This window comes from Kogia breviceps, chromosome 2 (genome assembly GCF_026419965.1).
Source record: "Kogia breviceps isolate mKogBre1 chromosome 2, mKogBre1 haplotype 1, whole genome shotgun sequence".
NCBI lineage: Eukaryota > Metazoa > Chordata > Mammalia > Artiodactyla > Physeteridae > Kogia > Kogia breviceps.
The window spans coordinates 190,878,158-190,895,290 of NC_081311.1; the positions used below are offsets into that span (position 1 = coordinate 190,878,158).

Sequence of the window (17,133 nt, forward strand, 5' to 3'; positions counted from 1 at the left end):
AAATTATTATGTGGAATTAAGTAATAGCTCTTCAAGTAAAATAAGTCTAAAGCTCAAAAACCACCTTTTAAGAAATTTGGATCAAAATAGTACATGGTAAACATTTTAAATCTCTACCCTGGGATTTGTTTCAACCAGGTCTCCATTGGAACTACAAAAACTTCTGTAGTGTAAGATATTTTGCATCTTGCCTACAGAGTTTGTTTAGGGAGAATTGGTAAAAGGTCATAGTATACATAGCTGAATGTTCTATGAAGTAACTGAGTTTCAAATTAGGTAGCATGGAGGCACTCTCCTGTGAATTATTTTCTTCATTCTAGGGTAGAAAATTACACACAGAAACTTGTTACCCTGTATGTTGCCAGGGCCTTTGAAAATCTAGTTTTGTAAATTATGAAAAGTTATGTGTAGATAAATAAAGTTGAATGCCATTTGCCAGTTTTTAATTTTAAGAATTTAGGATTGCTTATAAAACACTTAATTTAGGAAGAAATGATCATATAATCTTTATCAAAGGGTATTGGGAAAAGTCTAGCAATTTCAAGTTTTCTGTCTATTCTGTTACAGGTGGAAGTGCTGGATCAGTAAATGCTAATTTTGCTCATTTTGATAACTTCCCCAAATCCTCCAGTGCTGATTTTGGAACCTTCAGTACTTCCCAGAGTCATCAAACAGTATCAGCTGTTAGTAAAGTTTCAGCGAACAAAGCTGGTCTACAGACTACAGACAAATATGCGGCACTTGCTAATTTAGACAATATCTTCAGTGCCGGGCAAGGTATCAAGCTTTAAACAAATGAATACAAATTTGTATATTAAACAGTCCTCTAAATTTGGTTGTATTTATTAAAATCTGAGGGTGTGCTTTTCTTAGTTGTATAGAGGTTTAGTTTACACTAAATGTTCATGACTATTTGGCACATTTTGGATCTGAAATAACTACACAATGGAAGGCCTAGAAACTGATTTGTAAACGTCTAGATTTAAAAGAAAATAATTGACAAAAATTTAATTTTGTCTTAGAAAGCATGCTTTATTGTTCTAAGGCCATAAAGGGCCAAGAAATCCTATTAATAGAGATGACTAGAGGATTATTTGGTAGTTTCTGTGATATATTTGTTTTGAACTATGTTCTATTAATATTTTTGTATTTATTAAAAAAACCCAAGATATTTACAGTGTATTTTTATACCTAGTTTTGGTCTTAAGGCTAGTATTTTTGCCTCTCACAGTGCGTAGTGTAGTGGGGGAACAGCAAGGGTCTACTTTCAGACTGGATTCTGCATCCTGATCTCTAACCCTGATTTCTCATCTACCATCCGAAATGAGGGCAATAGTAATAGCATTGAATTTTAAAAGTTGTATTATATGTGTTATAGCATGGGAGGCATTTGGAACAGTGCCTGGCATATCGTAAGTGCTCTGTGAATGTTTTCTCTTACTACTATCTAATTTTTTCATGAACAACCCTAGGAAAATGATATTATTAATAGACTCTTCACATAGTTCAAGCATTTTATGAGTGTATATGTTCACTTGAATGAGATGTCCCCGTCTTGCAGATTTAATATAGCAGTTTGAGAATTTCTTCTTTATGTGTAATCTAGACATGTTATTGGTACTGGGTCTTAGTTTTTGTTACAGAAACAGTATGTTGTCTTTATCAGAGTGGTATGTGTAGCACTAATCTTGTCCAATATTTTCTGGATTATTTATTGGATAAGACTCTAGAATCATGTCCATTTATTTGCTAAGCTCCAGATCGGTTTTAAATTTACATGTGTTTCATGGCAAATGTGGTTGTAAGTTGAAAGCGTAAGTTAAGCATAAGTTAAAATTTTTGATGTCATATGTTTTTGTTTATTCACAGGTGGTGATCAGGGTAGTGGGTTTGGGACCACAGGTAAAGCTCCTGTTGGTTCTGTGGTTTCAGTTCCCAGTCAGTCAAGTGCATCTTCAGACAAGTATGCAGCCCTGGCAGAACTGGACAGCGTTTTCAGCTCCGCGGCCACCTCCAGTAATGCATATTCTTCCACAAGTAATGCTAGCAGGTAGCTTGTCTTAGTCTGTGTTCCTGCTTTGTGTCTTATCTTTTAAACTGTTTTTCAGCTCTGAATAATAATGCTGTTAAGTAATGACCATTTGGGGTTTAAAGATTCCTGAATGTTTTTGTAAGTTTGAGGAAACTGTGTTTAAATTTTCTAATTAAAATATAACCCTTGAGTTAAGTGCCATAGTTTTATTTTTTTATTTAATCAAAGGCTTTGTTACTTTTTTCCCTTGAACACTAAAATGTAATTTAGAGTATATACACATCTTGAAATGGATAGTCATATACAAATTTAATTGTACTCAGAGAATCCATTTACAGGATTATTTGCTTTTAATGTACAGTTCTCAGTCATGAAGATTAAACACTGAAAGTAGCATGTTATAGCCTTAGTTGTAAATAAGCAGTTTTAGAAATGTTTGTACCAGAACCCAAGACCAATTCTGTATCTCTTTTGTCATATGGGTATTTATAAATAGACATATCTGTTACTGTGTTCAGATACATCTGGTGTAAGAAATTCTTGGCAGCAGAAAGTCTACTGCATCTTAACAGTGTTCGGTCTTTAAAAACTCTTCTAGTTTTGACTTTTTCATCTTTGGGTCAAGGACGCAGACCTAGAAGTACAGGTGACTTGCCTGTACAGTGTCTTACCCCATCTCTTAGCTTTCCATTCCTGCAGCTTGTCTCTTCTTTTATGTTATCCCGAGTAGCTTTTTATTTCCCTTTAGCACCTTTTCCAGAGAGAAATGGTAGGATTGTAACATTAACTCGTTTGGCTCACTCTCCAGTAACAAATTTTCTGTATGGCAGGTGGAAAAAATTGAATCCAAAGAATAAAATTTAGAGTATTTATATATTTTTTGCTTTATTAATGTTGTCTACATTACACATATATAATAGTGGACTATAGCAAGGTGGTCATAAAGTCTGGAAACATAGACAGGTATATGTAATGAAATGGTTTATTGGTATTATATTATAATCATAAATGGCCCCTAGAGTGTAACCCATGGAATGTTTGAAGTACCTGAGACCTATTCAAAAGGTCTGTGAGGTTAAAACCTAAATTCATAATAATTCTGAGCGGTTGTTTGTGTTTTCAGTAATTGACATTTGTATTGATGGTGCAAAAACTATGACAGGTAAAACTTGCAGGTGCCTTAGCATTGGTTTACAGCTTTGGCACCAAGCCGTACAAATAGTCATCATATTCCTTACCACCACACATTCAGTTTTACTTAGGAATATTTTTGATGCAGCTTTTATTATGAATATGCTTTATGAAACAGTAAAGGAATTTAAGTCTTGACCCTTAAATATGTCTTCTTAATTTTCTGTGTGTTGAAGTAAGTTATGCATCAGGTAGTTCTGCTATATACTGAAGTATAAAGCTGTCTTGAGTAAAATCAGTTTGTATGGTTGTTTGAGTTGTGGAATGAACCAGCCACTTGTTTTATGGAACACCATTTTTCCTTGAAAGTATGATAGACAAACCATAGTTATTCAGATTTGGATGTTTGGTAGACATTTTCTCAAAAATGAAATTTTAAGTCTGTCACTTTAAGGAAAATAACTACTTAAAATACATACTCTCAAACAAATAGTAGAATTTTGGAAAATTTAGGGGCCACCATGGGCTTAAAATTAAGCTTTACTTTTTCTGATGAGATGGATGGTGATATTAATGATGGTAATTTTTTTATTTTGCATAGGGAAATATGTTGACATTTTGGAGATTGGCATCAAGTATTTTCCAAATGATATAAAGTTAGTAAAAGATTCATTTAAAGTGTAAGATAGACTAGTGGATGTTACTTTACATAAAAGTCCATTGATAATGGTTTCAAATTGCATATTGCAACTAACCTTTAGGAAACTATCCCTGGTGTTTTTTGTATGATGTCAAGGAAGATATCTACAGTTATCTGGAAAAGGTGTTAAAATTCTCCTGTTTTGTTCAACTATGTTACCATGTGAGGCCAGTTTTTCTTCATATGCATCAACCTAAACAACATTACAACAGATTGATCATATATTAAGCCAGCCATTAAAGAGATTTGTAAAAATATCAAACAGTGTTACTCTTCTCATTAGGTTCCTTTTGTTTTAGAAAATATAGTTACTTATGAAAATGCTACTTAGGTTAACATGTAATGGCTTTATTGTTATTTTTAAATGAATAAAATTATTTAAATTTGTTTTAATTGATGTACAATATATATTGGTAAATACAGCAACCTTAAAGTTCTTTGGGTTTCTCAATAATTGTTTAGAATGTGAATGAGTTCTGAGACTTAAAGTATGAGAACTGATGTGATACATGATATATTCAGTATTATTTGTTTCCGTATTTTATGGCTACCTTGTAGATAGATTACCGTTGCTTTTTTTCCCCCTCAAAGCATGAACTCTTTCAATACTTGTTTTCAGTAATGTTTTTGGAACAGTGCCAGTGGGTGCTTCTGCACAGACACAGCCTGCTTCTTCAAGTGTGCCTGCTCCATTTGGAGGTACGTGTTTCTGGTGTGTGTATATATATATATATATGTACTGGTTTTTATAAAGAACCCTAATATATATTGTATTGCATTTTCTTAGGGATACCAGAAGACAATCAAAGCACCAGTTTATTATCAGAAAGCTCTAGTTTTCTATCTTCATAAATTTATGAACAAATACTTTAAATAATTGAATACAAATGCATTAGGATTTTATAGTGTATTTTATAATTTTTTAAAGCTACACCTTCCACAAATCCATTTGTTGCTGCTGCTGGTCCTTCTGTGGCATCTTCTACAAATCCATTTCAGACCAATGCCAGAGGAACAACAGGTAAGAAATAAATATAAATTATAGAACAGTAAGCTTTGGAAAAGGTATGTATTGCAAAGACACCATATGAAGAACATCGGAAAATAAGGTTCCTTTCTTACTGAAGTGACTGTAAAGTGGATTAGTTTTGTCCTTAAAGACATATAGTAGCTGAAAGTTTATAAAATCCTTGAATTTAGTATTTGAAAATGGACCAGAGAAGTTATCTAGCACCCACCACTCAAAGCTTTCGTTTTTCAGGTGCAGAAGCCCAAGCATGGAGATGAGAGTTAAAGCCTTAAAGCCCACAGCCAATATATGACAGAGATGGTACTTGAACATTGTAATTCTGACTTATTTGTTGGTCTGGTTTCACAATTATTGGTTATAACTCAGTCTTAATAGAAAAAAATGTGTAAGTTTTTTTGCTTTTTTCCTTTTCATGGGATTGCAAGGAATAGATGGGTATTATTACATGAGATCTTAATAATGAGGTCTTTTTTTAGTACATATTTCTTTTAGGTGTTCACATTTTTTTAGGTTGTGGGAAACTGGTTTAATTTGTGGTATAACATTTGAATATTTTCTTTTCTGATATTTTTAAAAAAATCCTCTATCACTCTCCCTTATTTTCTTTCTGGTCCACAGTGTAAGCCAGCTACATATTTCTTGTATTGTACCTCTTTGATTTTTGTCTAATTACCCTGAACACCAGAGTTATTTGCCAGTACCTTGGAATATTATCGAGTGCATGTGGTATGGCCCAATACCCATTAAGCTGAACTTGTCAGTTTTGTTTTTAGATTTAGCTAATTTTAGAACTAAAGCTTTGAACTTCAGTTATAGCCTTTGTTGATGTGATATTTTGAGAGATTAAGGTGTTTGTAACATCACTATAAATTTGCACCATTAAGAATTGGTAATTACTAGCATATCTTTTTGTCCTTGTCAAGGTTGAGAATATGTGATATTGGGAGTTTGAACCATAACTTTCCTTCTCGTATAAATGTCTTCAGTCATAATCTGTTGATATCTCACATAATAGATGTTTGATAACTATTTGAATTTTGCACATAATTTGATTTTTTTAATGGTTTATTTTAATTCAAATATACATAATCAGTGATTGTTTCAAATTTTCTGTTGAGTTTTGGACAAAATATTTATACAACACTTGTGACATATGTAATATTTGTTTCTAAGCATATTATTTTGGCTTCGTGGAATGAATTTATAAAATGTCTCATGACACAGGGTTTTCTACATTTTCTCATTTAGTCCTCTTCACTCTCATCAAATAAATGTTTTAATCACTCTTTGACAGCTGAGGTAACTGAGGCTCAGAAAAGTTAAGTGCGTATGCTTTGGGTACAGCCAGTTTTGTGTTCAAATCCTGATTTAGATTTTCTTGCTAGGTAATCCTAAAAATGCTTTCTGTATATTGTTTTTTTAATGAATGGAGGAAAAGTGATAGGAAGATATATTATTTGCAAGATATCGTTGAGATGTTTATAGCTATTATAACCCCATTTGACAACTGAAGGATGGAAACTCAAGTTATATCTTGACCAAGGTTATGTTGATGTAACTCCTCAGAACCTTATTGTTGTCCTTTTCTGTAAAATGTGAACACGATTCTCTGGCAGGGCTGTTGTGAGAATCGGATGATGTAAATCACCATGCGTGGTCTTTGCATTATTGTGTGTACTTGGTAAACCATTCCTGTTCTTTTCCTTTCATGACTGTACCTCCAGACTGGTTCTGTTATTAGAGCTAAGGGCCCACCCCCCCGCCCCAATTATTTGGAATATGAAAGTCCTTTAAAGTTAAGGTTCTACATGGGATGTGAAATAATATAAAGTGTACAAAGTATGTTCAGATGATATAAAGTAATTTTAATTTAGCCTAAGCAAAATTTATTGAAAGGTAAACCTACTGTGTCCACAAATTTTTATTTCAAGGTAAAAAATTTTTTCCCCTTATAAACCATTTTGATTTATCACATTGATCATCTTTACTGGGTTATTATTGAATTGACTAAGTCAAAGTAAATGTTAACTATATAACTTGTTTCTGTTGAAGCTGAAATATAAACAACACTTTGACAAATACACTGTGCTTAGGTATTTCCAGTGTTGTTTTTATACCATCAAAATTAATATTAGTTCTTTAGGAAATATTTTGTGTTCTTCACAAATATATTAGTATTGTTAAATTCCATTTGAGGTAGCTTTTGAAAGAGGTTATTGATAATAGTTCAATGTGAACTATTTAAAAAGCTTTACTGATGTATTTCATTCTTAAAATGCACATTTTAATAATAACTTTTTTCCTGCATTTACAAAGCTTTTGGGCTTTCTTTTACCATGTTATATAAAAACCTTCAGTAGGGCTTCCCTGGTGGCGCAGTGGCTGAGAGTCCGCCTGCCAATGCAGGGGACACGGGTTCGTGCCCCGGTCCGGGAGGATCTCACATGCCGTGGGGCGGCTGGGCCCGTGAGCCATGGCCGCTGAGCCTGCGCGTCTGGAGCCTGCGCTCTGCAACGGGAGAGGCCACAACGGTGAGAGGCCCGCATACCACACACACACAAAAAAAACCTTCAGTAGACTAGCCAGTGGGGGTTAAGACCTTTTTTATTTTATGATTCTATAATATTAAGCATTCTTTTTCCAGAGCACTTGAGTCCTTAAATCTAATTAATAAAGTTAATATAATTTTCAGTTATTAGGAAGTTCTCTTATAACTCTTAAATCTCTCCTTTGTCCCTGAATGAGTACCTTTATTTTCTAACTTTTCATTTAATGAAAAAATGATTTTAAAAGATTCTCACCCTCACCCCCACCCCCCGCCTTAAGGTTAGGGTCCAAAATTAATCAATGACTAATCTAGTATTAGTACACAGAGTGCTTCTAAACCAGCACTGTTTCCACTGGTTCCGCTCATTCCACTCATAGGAAAGTAAATGAAACATATCCACACAAAAACTTGTAGACAAATGTTCACAGCAGCGTTATTCCTAATAGCCAACAAGTGGAAACAACCCAGGTGTCCATCCACTGACGGATGAATAAACCAAATGTGGTATAGCCGTACAGTGGAATTTGTTTGATAATAAAAAGTAATGACGTGTACTGATACATGGTACAACATGGATGAACCTAGAAAACATTAGGCTAAATAAAGGAAGTTAGTCACAGAGTGACATATAATATATGATTCCATTTATAATCTGTTCAGAATGGGCAAATCTATAGAAAGTAGGTGGGGCAAAATGGAGAGCTGATAGGTATGGAATTTCTTTTAGTGAGGGGGGTATGAAATGTTCTAAAATTAGATTGTGATGATGGTTGTACACCTGGTGAATATGTTAGAAAAAAGAACACTGAATTCTACCCTTTAAGTGGACAAATTGTATGATATGGGAATTATATATCAAAAAGCTTGTTAAAACAAGTCTACTTTTTGTTTGTTTGTTTTTTGGTGTGGTGCGCGGGCCTCTCACTGTTGTGGCCTCTCCCGTTGCGGAGCACAGGCTCCGGACGTGCAGGCTTAGCAGCCATGGCTCCGCGGCATGTGAAATCTTCCCGGACCGGGGCACGAACCCATGTTCCCTGCATTGGCAGGCTGGACTCTCAACCACTGCGCCACCAGGGAAGCCCCTAAAATATTTTTATAGCAGCCCAGGCAGGACTAGGCATCATTGTTGCAGGTTGAGGTACAGAAATTAATACTGGTTAACAATCACTGTTGACTAAAAGTCAGTTTTTGCCAAAGCCTATTTTGTAGAACATGTGTCCTGAGATGGTGTTATCAGTACTTCGTGGAAGGGGATTCTACGCCCAAATATTGATGGGAAATGCTGAGTTAAACAGAATTTAACCAGTATTATTAATGCAAGATTTCTCAGAGCTTATAAAGTGCTCTAAGAAAGGAGATAAACATAAAGTGACCAAACTTGTTTCAGAACCCTTCCCCCTCAGTCAACCTTTTGTTGAATTTAGAACACGCTGTAAACATCTTTTTAAGTTAGCAAGAAAAAATAACACTCCTTGGATATTTACTCTGTAGCACTTTTAATCACAGCAGCTTTGTAAAGTAGATACGTATTATACTATCCCTGTCCCTCCACCCCCTGTTTGCAAATGAGGAAACTGAGCCTTAAAGAAGTTGTGGTATCCTGTAATTAGAAAACTACAGAACCAAGACAAAACCGCTCTAATCTCTCAGTTGCTTTGTTTCACCAAATTTAGTTGGTGTTAAGTATGTTAATTTAAAATGCATGGCCATATATTTTAGAAACAACCCCACTCCAGATGGTTAAAACTGTGGTTCTGGTACTTAACAACCTAAATTTGTTTTCTGTTAATTACATTTATTTATATGTAACCTGTCTGACCTCAGTCATGCCAGGTAAGATCTGCACAAGATGTATTTTTCTTTTCTCTCGCTTTTTAGCCATCATATTTTCAACTGAAAGTGCTGCTCGCCTTTCTAATGAACTACATTGAATAATTTACCCTGCGTAATGTTTAATTAGTTCACTTGAGTTATCATTAGGCTTTTCTAGTTAATGTATGGAGTCATAAATAAAACAATCAAACATTATTCAAGTGCTTTCTCCAAGATTTGAGTTTTTATTTTACTTTATTTTATTTATTTATTTTTTTGCGGTACGCGGGTCTCTCACTGTTGTGGCCCCTCCCGTTGTGGAGCACAGGCTCCGGACGCGCAGGTTCAGCGACCATGGCTCACAGGCCTGGCCGCTCCTCGGCACGTGGGATCTTCCCGGACCGGGGCACGACGAACCCGTGTCCCTTGCATTAGCAGGCGGACTCTCAACCACTGCGCCACCAGGGAAGCCCTATTTTTATTTTTTTAGATTTGACTTTTTAGATGCTAAAGGTAGATGCTAGATCATTTTAGATGATCCTATGAATAACATTTTTGGGTGTAAGTGGTGAGGCCTAGAAAGTCTTTTTATGGATATTATTGTATCTTCACATAAAAAAATGTTATTTGTTTAAAAGATGGATTTCATAAATGTTTCTTCATTTGATATTTGTTTTTCTGGTATTATTCTAATCTCCCCTTTATTTCTAACAGTGTAAATACTACTGTCATGAATATAATTGAAATAAAAAGACTCTGTTGGATGTGTCTTTATTATGTATTCTTATGCTACCTACTTTGTAACAGTATATTCTAATTTTAGAACATCTTAATGAAACAAATTTACTTTTATTTTGCCAGTAGTTATTCATAAGTTAATTGACATTGGTCTCTTTATGGCTTTCCATAAGGCCTTTCTGGAGCAATGCATTCTCAAGTGTTTCCTCACGCTCATTTTGGTAGGTGGCCACAACTAATATCTAGATTTGTGTGGCAATTTGTCTACCTGCTTGTGGAAGCTTCTGCTGGTGTTCTGGATCCCTGCATGTGGAATTAAGTTTTTTCCATGTTTTAAAATGGAGTGGTCATGGATGTGTGGCATTGGGAATACATTATATTTAAAGTTACATGAAAATCTTCTGTGGCATTTTAATACTGAAAAGCATATTGCTTACCTCCATGGTCACATTAGAATGTTAATAGCTTTCTCAATTATTTTTCTTAAGCTTGAATTCATAGTACTTTGAGTGACACACCTTTTCGATGTACCAAACCATTTTACCACATTATTCCATGGAGTTTGGTTTTGCTTAACTGTATCCAACTTTTGCTTTATACTGCTTTCTTTAAAAGTGATTTTTCAAAGTTATGTCAGTGCATTGTTGTCTGTTCTGAAATCCTCCTGTTTCCCTTGCAGTGTGCTTATTATTCTTTAATTCACTTGCTTCCCAGTGGCTTAGTTCCCCTTTTTTCTTATCAATAATAAAAAGTAATATTTAAAATTGGAAAATCTAATTAGGTTCATTGCGGAGAATTGCACTGTTGTAAAAATTAGGATTATGAGAATTACTTTGGGCAACATCTGTAACATGATTTTTAGTTTTTTTTAAATAAAAGATAATTCTGTGTAGCACTTTTAGTATTAATTTCTTGTGCCTTAAATCAGCAATCAAGTTGGTAATTCTTTCTTAAAATCAGGAAATTCAGTGAATTATGTTTTTTTGATAGCATCGTGCTGAAAATATTTCACTATGTCATTACTAGTGTTCTGTATTAAAAGCACCATTATTGGCTCTTATTTCACTTAGGCTTTTCCTACAACATAGTTGGAAGGTTCTATTTTGAATCTTCACTAGCAAAAAGTAATATACTGTTCTGCTACTACGTGTGTTTATATAAATAATATAATAATATGATAGTGTAATAATGTGAATTAGTTCATAAGTGATTCGTAAATGGGGGGAATGATGGCAGCATACCATGTATATATATATAGCTGTAGTTCACACACGAATTTCCCCAACTTGTGAATGAATGCTTTAGTCCATCAAGTTATAGTGGCTGGACACGGCAAGCCATGGAGAAGTTATTGGACACAGTGTCATTCACCTTACATTCTTTGTTTCTTGTAAGGATGCTTATTTCACTTTCTGTTCAATTTTTATGTAATCTGCCCCAGTTTGTATAACTCATCAGTCCTAACCTAACCTTCCTTATACCCCTTATACCCCAAAGCAGTGTTCCTTTACTTTCCCAAGAAAAAGGAATGGGAGTCTGTATGTTTTCAGTTTAATTGTGTTAGTGTTTTTATTAGGACCCCCCCCCCCCCCGGCCCCACCCCTTTTTTTTGCCTTGGGTTAGAAAGCTGCATAGGTTTTGAGTGGCCTGCCTGAGACCCCATTTCTCTTGTAAGTTTTATTTATAGTGAACTATTTTGCAGAGCTTTTAAATGTTTTTCCAGGAACACATATATTACATTATAGCAGACAATTCACTGGATACAATTAAATGTTTGACTTTTTTTACTGCATATAGCAAAACAAAACTTAAAAATGTATATACTAGTATACATGTGAATTGCATGATGATGGACTTTGAAAGTCGACTGCTGATTAGACTCAAAAACTGTATACAACTACTCTGAGAAGTTTTCTTGTGGTTTCAGATGATAGCTTTATTAGTTTCATTCTGGTCATTGGTTTCAGGAGAACAAATACAGATTATGTTAAACTGGAGCTAAAACTTACTATTAAGTTTGTTGGGAGTTTTGGAATTTAAAATGCATCTTACTGTTTTCAAGGTAAATGATGTCTGTTTCATAATGTTGAGTATGAGCATAGGAGGCCCTACCGTTCGCTTGTGAGTGACCAGCCTTTCTTTTCTCCGGCCAGCGGCGACCTTTGGCACTGCGTCCTTGAGCATGCCTGCGGGGTTTGGGGCTCCCGCTCCGTACAGTCTTCCCACCAGCTTTAGTGGCGGCTTCCAGCAGCCGGCCTTCCCAGCCCAGGCAGCTTTCCCTCCGCAGACAGCTTTTTCTCAGCAGCCCAACGGTAAGATCTAACATTCGGCTAGCTGTAGGTCCACTGCAGGTATCCTTTATGTATCAGAATATGAATGCTTGGACAAAAAGACTTATCTAGAGAATGCTGTAGCATTACCTGCTGAGTGTTTACTACACAAATATAGACGCCTTTGGTGATTCGGGCCACAGAAAATTGAGTGATTTAGTAAGTTTTTGTGACCAGGTTTAGGAGAAATCAGGGACTAAAGAGTACCTCTTCTTTCTCAGAATCTCCAGTGTCTTTCTTATATCTTCTGTGTTCTAATATGCCTCTTGATTTTAAAAGGAAACTTTATAGACCTAGAGTGTTTTTGTTTGTTTTGCATTGGAGAACTGTTTTTGTTCCATTTCATGTACGTTTTCTGTTGTTGTTTTGGGTTTTTTTTGGTGACATAAACTCATTTTCTAAATAGATAACTGTGTTGTGGTTGGAGTTTGTTACTTGTTTTCAGGAAGATTCACTAGAGACCAGTTTTTGTTTTTTTTGGTTTTATTGTTTGTTTTTTTTTGGGGGGGAGCCCATTTCACTCATTTGCTAAAGTTTGAAATCCCTGGATCACAGCCCCTCTCAAATAGTCACAAGTTTATCTCTTGATTAAATCTTTTGTCAACAATTCACTTAGCTGAGACAAACTGGAATTAACCATTTCTGGAGAGTCAGTGTAAGCTCTTTAAGACATGCCAGTGGAAGTTTAACTGCTATTTGAAAGAGCCTGAGACTCAACAGTTTAACATTGATTTTTTTAATTGTTGCTCTGGTAGGAATTTTTCTGAAACTCATTATGAAGCTTTATAAGCATCAGATTGTCTCAAAGGTATGGTTATAATTGGTGGGTTTTTTTGAACAAGGTGCAGGTTTTGCAGCATTTGGACAAACAAAGCCAGTGGTAACCCCTTTTGGTCAAGTTGCATCTGCTGGAGTATCTAGTAATCCTTTTATGGTAAGTGAGATGCAATTTTAAGTACTTTATAAGTTGTTGCATTGTTTTCAAATTGGGAAAAGCAGGATGTGATTCCTCCTAGATGCTCTTTGGTATTCTGCAAGATTACAAATCGAGGCAGCCATTGTGCATGATCCCTTTTTGATTTAAGAAAACACATTAAAGGGGGGAAGTGGCGGGCTGGGGGCGGGTGTGATGAATTGGTTGGGAAATTGGGATTGACATATACACACTAATATGTATTAAATGGATAACTAATAAGAACCTGCTGTATAAAAAAATAAAATTCAAAAAAAAACCCCAGAAAACACAATCAGTTGCAAATCAAAGCACTGACAGTAAATAAGCTATTTTAAACATGAAACTTGTCTCCTTTCTTGTCAAAATAATGCTTTATGAGAGGCTGTAGATTTAGTGAACAATGTGAAAAAGGAATCCTGGAGTCAGGTTTGGTTTGAATCATAAATGTATTTTTTTAGGGCCAGGTCCCTTCTTAGCATCTATTATGAGAATTATATGAAATAATGGCTATAAGAGGCACAACACGGTACCTGATAACCTATTGCTTTATTACATTATATTGCTAAAAACAATAATGAATAAATGTGATTGCCAATAATTACGAAATAATTCCTAATCTAAATACTAGTTAATTAAATAACATTAAATATTTTCATATTTTCTCCACACACTCTTATTTGTTTATTTATTTATTTTGTCTTATGTTTTCCTTTAGACTGGTGCACCGACAGGACAATTTCCAACAGGAAGCTCATCAACCAATCCTTTCTTATAGCCTTATATAGACACTTTACTGGAACGAACTTTTACATGGTCACATTACATCTCTCTGCCTCTTGCACTGTTGTCTTGTTTCACTGATCTTAGCTTTAAACACAAGAGAAGTCTTTAAAAAGCCTGCATTGTGTATTAAACATCAGGAAATATGAGCAAAACAGAGGGCTCCAGTAACAACTTTTAACCTGTGAATTGGCAAAAAAAGTAGCGGTATCATGTATATTAAAAATTGGCTAATATTAAGTTATTGCAGATACCACATTCATTATGCTGCAGTACTGTACATATTTTTCTTAGAAATTAGCTATTTGTGCATATCAGTATTTGTAACTTTAACACATTGTTATGTGAGAAATGTTACTGGGGAAATAGATCAGCCACTTTTAAGGTGCTGTCATATATCTTGGAACGAATGACCTAAAATCACTTTAACCATTGCTTCTGGAAAGTGACAGAGTCAAAATTGGAAGGTTTTATTCATTCTTGAATTTTTCCTTTCTAAAGAGCTCTTCTATTTATACATGCCTAAATTCTTTAAAAATGTAGAGGGATACCTGTCTGCATAATAAAGCTGATCATGTTTTGCTACAGTTTGCAGGTGAAAAAAAATAAATACTAGAAAATATGCTATTGTTTTTGTGTTCTTGCTGCAATGCCTTTACCAAAGTGGCCTTAAATATCAGTAGTGAATTGAGAACATCTTGAATTCTTAAATTAGAATTTCAGAAGACTTCTAGTGACTAACTTTTATGTCTAAAAGAGAAAATTTTATAAAAAGGCCATGTAGAAAATTTATTAAAACTGCTATGTTCAGGAATATGTCAGTGGTAAAGCATTTAAATATAGCTTGTTAGATTCACCGTAATCCTTCTGATTTCTTTGCAACTTCTTAATTTTGTGAAAATTTGTATATATGAAGAATTTGCATGTATGTGTATTTACAAATTTTTTTAAAGTATCTTGAATTCTCAGACTGCAAAAGGCTTATTTTAACTATTGATTTTTTTTTTTAATACTGTCTTTGAATGTATTGGAAGCAGACATGCATTAACTGTGACATGATTGCACCTCAGTTTTTTTTTCTTTGTTTGGAAAACTGATATTAATAGGACATTTGTTTATGTTCATTTCTGGGGGGAAGGAAACTGGAACCCAGTGTTACCTTAAAGTTATAGAATACTTTGTTTAAAAAGGCAACAATACTAATGTTTAGTTATAGCTTTATGTTAATATTCAAATGAACTTGTTTAAATATTTATATAATGCCTCATTCATCCAGTGATAATCTGGCAATCCCATCAAAACAGAACACAACTGAGAAACTTGTAATCGTTTTTTTTAAAAAAATGCCTTGAGTAGCCCATGTAAGTCACAGTATCTGTACGTTAGAGCTCATGCATTTGTCTTTATGTTAAGTTTTGATGAATAGATTTCCCAGACCAAAAGCATATATTGTCAAAGACCAGTTAGTGTAGGGACAGCCAGCCCAGCTTAGAGGGCATCAGTATATTACATCTTCTTCTGATAATTGTCTATTACTGTGACTCTGTGTCATCAAGAAAAGGTGAGGTTACATATATAAATATGTGATACATGTTTGAAAATTTTTCTTATAGTGTTTTAAATTGTTTTTAAAGCTTGGTATTAAGCTTGGTATTAAAAGAGGTGAACATCAGTTTCCTCAAACATTATTTATTCATGTTGAATACCTTTTCGAATGGTGACTACAGGAGTTGTTTTCATACTATATTAAAATCTGTGTAGAGTTCCAGACTTCTTGAAACATTGCTGTCCAGTGCATATCTAGCTGAATGTATAGTTATCGGAACTATTTTGATAAGCAAGATAATTGGGAAATCTCTGCCCCTTTTCTGAGCAGTATGCTTCTTAGAATTAAATGAATGCTGCAAAGGTCTGGGTGTGTCTTGGTGTATACTTGAAATGTCTGCATTTTGGGGGTGTCCTTCCAGACCCCTTCTCATGGAGGGAATTCTTAAGAAATGTCTTTGGATTCCTATGTTTTAGATTGTATTGGGTCCCAATCAACTCGTGTACAAAGTTATGCTATAAAATTGTAGGCCATTATTCAATTAACCTACCAGGCTTTCCATCTAAGGAACAAGTAAATTAAACAGTTGTTAATAAAATAATTTTAAAGACTATTTTTTTCTGGGTAAATCTTGAGGTTTGTAATTAAGTGGGAACTCTTGTTGACTTTAAATGAAAACTTGTGAAATTGAAATGCTTAGTGTAAGAAGTGATCCAGATTTGATGTGGATTAAAATCTTCAGTTAGAATTTCATATTCAGATTTGCTTCTGGTTTTGCACTGACCATCAGAATTGTGTTGAGCACTGAAGAGGAGAAAATACTCAGAGGTGGCAAGGATGAAGACTCGAGTTTCCTGATTTTTACTAGTTGAGTCAGGTCTTCTCTGTTTGCTGAGGAAAGAAAATTTTCTTTTTCTTTTAGGGTGACAAACTTTATTGATTAGTTTAAAGGCATATTTTACTCTCATTTTTGTGAAAATAGAGATTAGGTAATCACTTTCTTCTGTAGAATAATTCTTTCTGTAAATTTGAAGAAGCTGATGATCAGTGCTTTCTTTACTTGTGTGCTGCCCCTGCTCCCAGTATACATCCTCGTTGGTACAGTTCCTGTAAATTGGTAAAATAGAAGCAGTAACTGGCTGCTTTCCTGTCACAGTACCAAGAGTTCTGAAACAGTTTGGTCTCAGGACTATTATTAAGTCTTAAGTTATTGAAGATCCCCAAAGAGCTTTTGTTTATGTAACTTATATCGCTCAGAATTTGTTGTATTAGAAATTAATACTGAGATTTTTTAAAGTATGTTTATTCATTTAAATATAACGATAATAAACCCATTCATTACATGTTAACATAAATACCCTTTTTGATGACAAATTACTGTTTTCCACAGTTATCTAGAAAACCATTGTTTTACATTTTGCACATCTCTTTAATATCTGGCCTAATAGAAGCAGTGGGATTCTCATACTACTTCTGCATGACAGTTCTTTTTATGTGACATGGCATGTGGGCACTGGAAAACTCCACTGTG

At 34.6% G+C, this 17,133-nt stretch overlaps 1 protein-coding gene across 15 annotated transcripts in view; it reads left to right on the forward strand.

Annotated features, from left to right (window-relative positions):
• Positions 1 to 16,215, forward strand: part of AGFG1 (ArfGAP with FG repeats 1) — a 70,356-nt gene extending 54,141 nt beyond the window's left edge. For 4 of the 15 annotated variants that reach the window (XM_059051763.2, XM_059051757.2, XM_059051760.2 and 1 more), the window contains 8 exons: positions 568 to 777; positions 1,870 to 2,050; positions 4,483 to 4,562; positions 4,792 to 4,884; positions 10,165 to 10,212; positions 12,145 to 12,303; positions 13,164 to 13,255; positions 13,992 to 16,215. In XM_059051763.2, coding sequence (XP_058907746.1) covers positions 568 to 777; positions 1,870 to 2,050; positions 4,483 to 4,562; positions 4,792 to 4,884; positions 10,165 to 10,212; positions 12,145 to 12,303; positions 13,164 to 13,255; positions 13,992 to 14,051 — 923 coding nt within the window. In that variant the 3' untranslated portion in view covers positions 14,052 to 16,215. Of the gene's footprint in view, positions 1 to 567; positions 778 to 1,869; positions 2,051 to 4,482; positions 4,563 to 4,791; positions 4,885 to 5,124; positions 5,220 to 10,164; positions 10,213 to 12,144; positions 12,304 to 13,163; positions 13,256 to 13,991 lie in introns of those variants that run through there. The other 11 variants (XM_059051759.2, XM_059051761.2, XM_067027066.1 and 8 more) reach the window with 4 other exon arrangements.
• Positions 16,216 to 17,133: the final 918 nt, after the last annotated feature.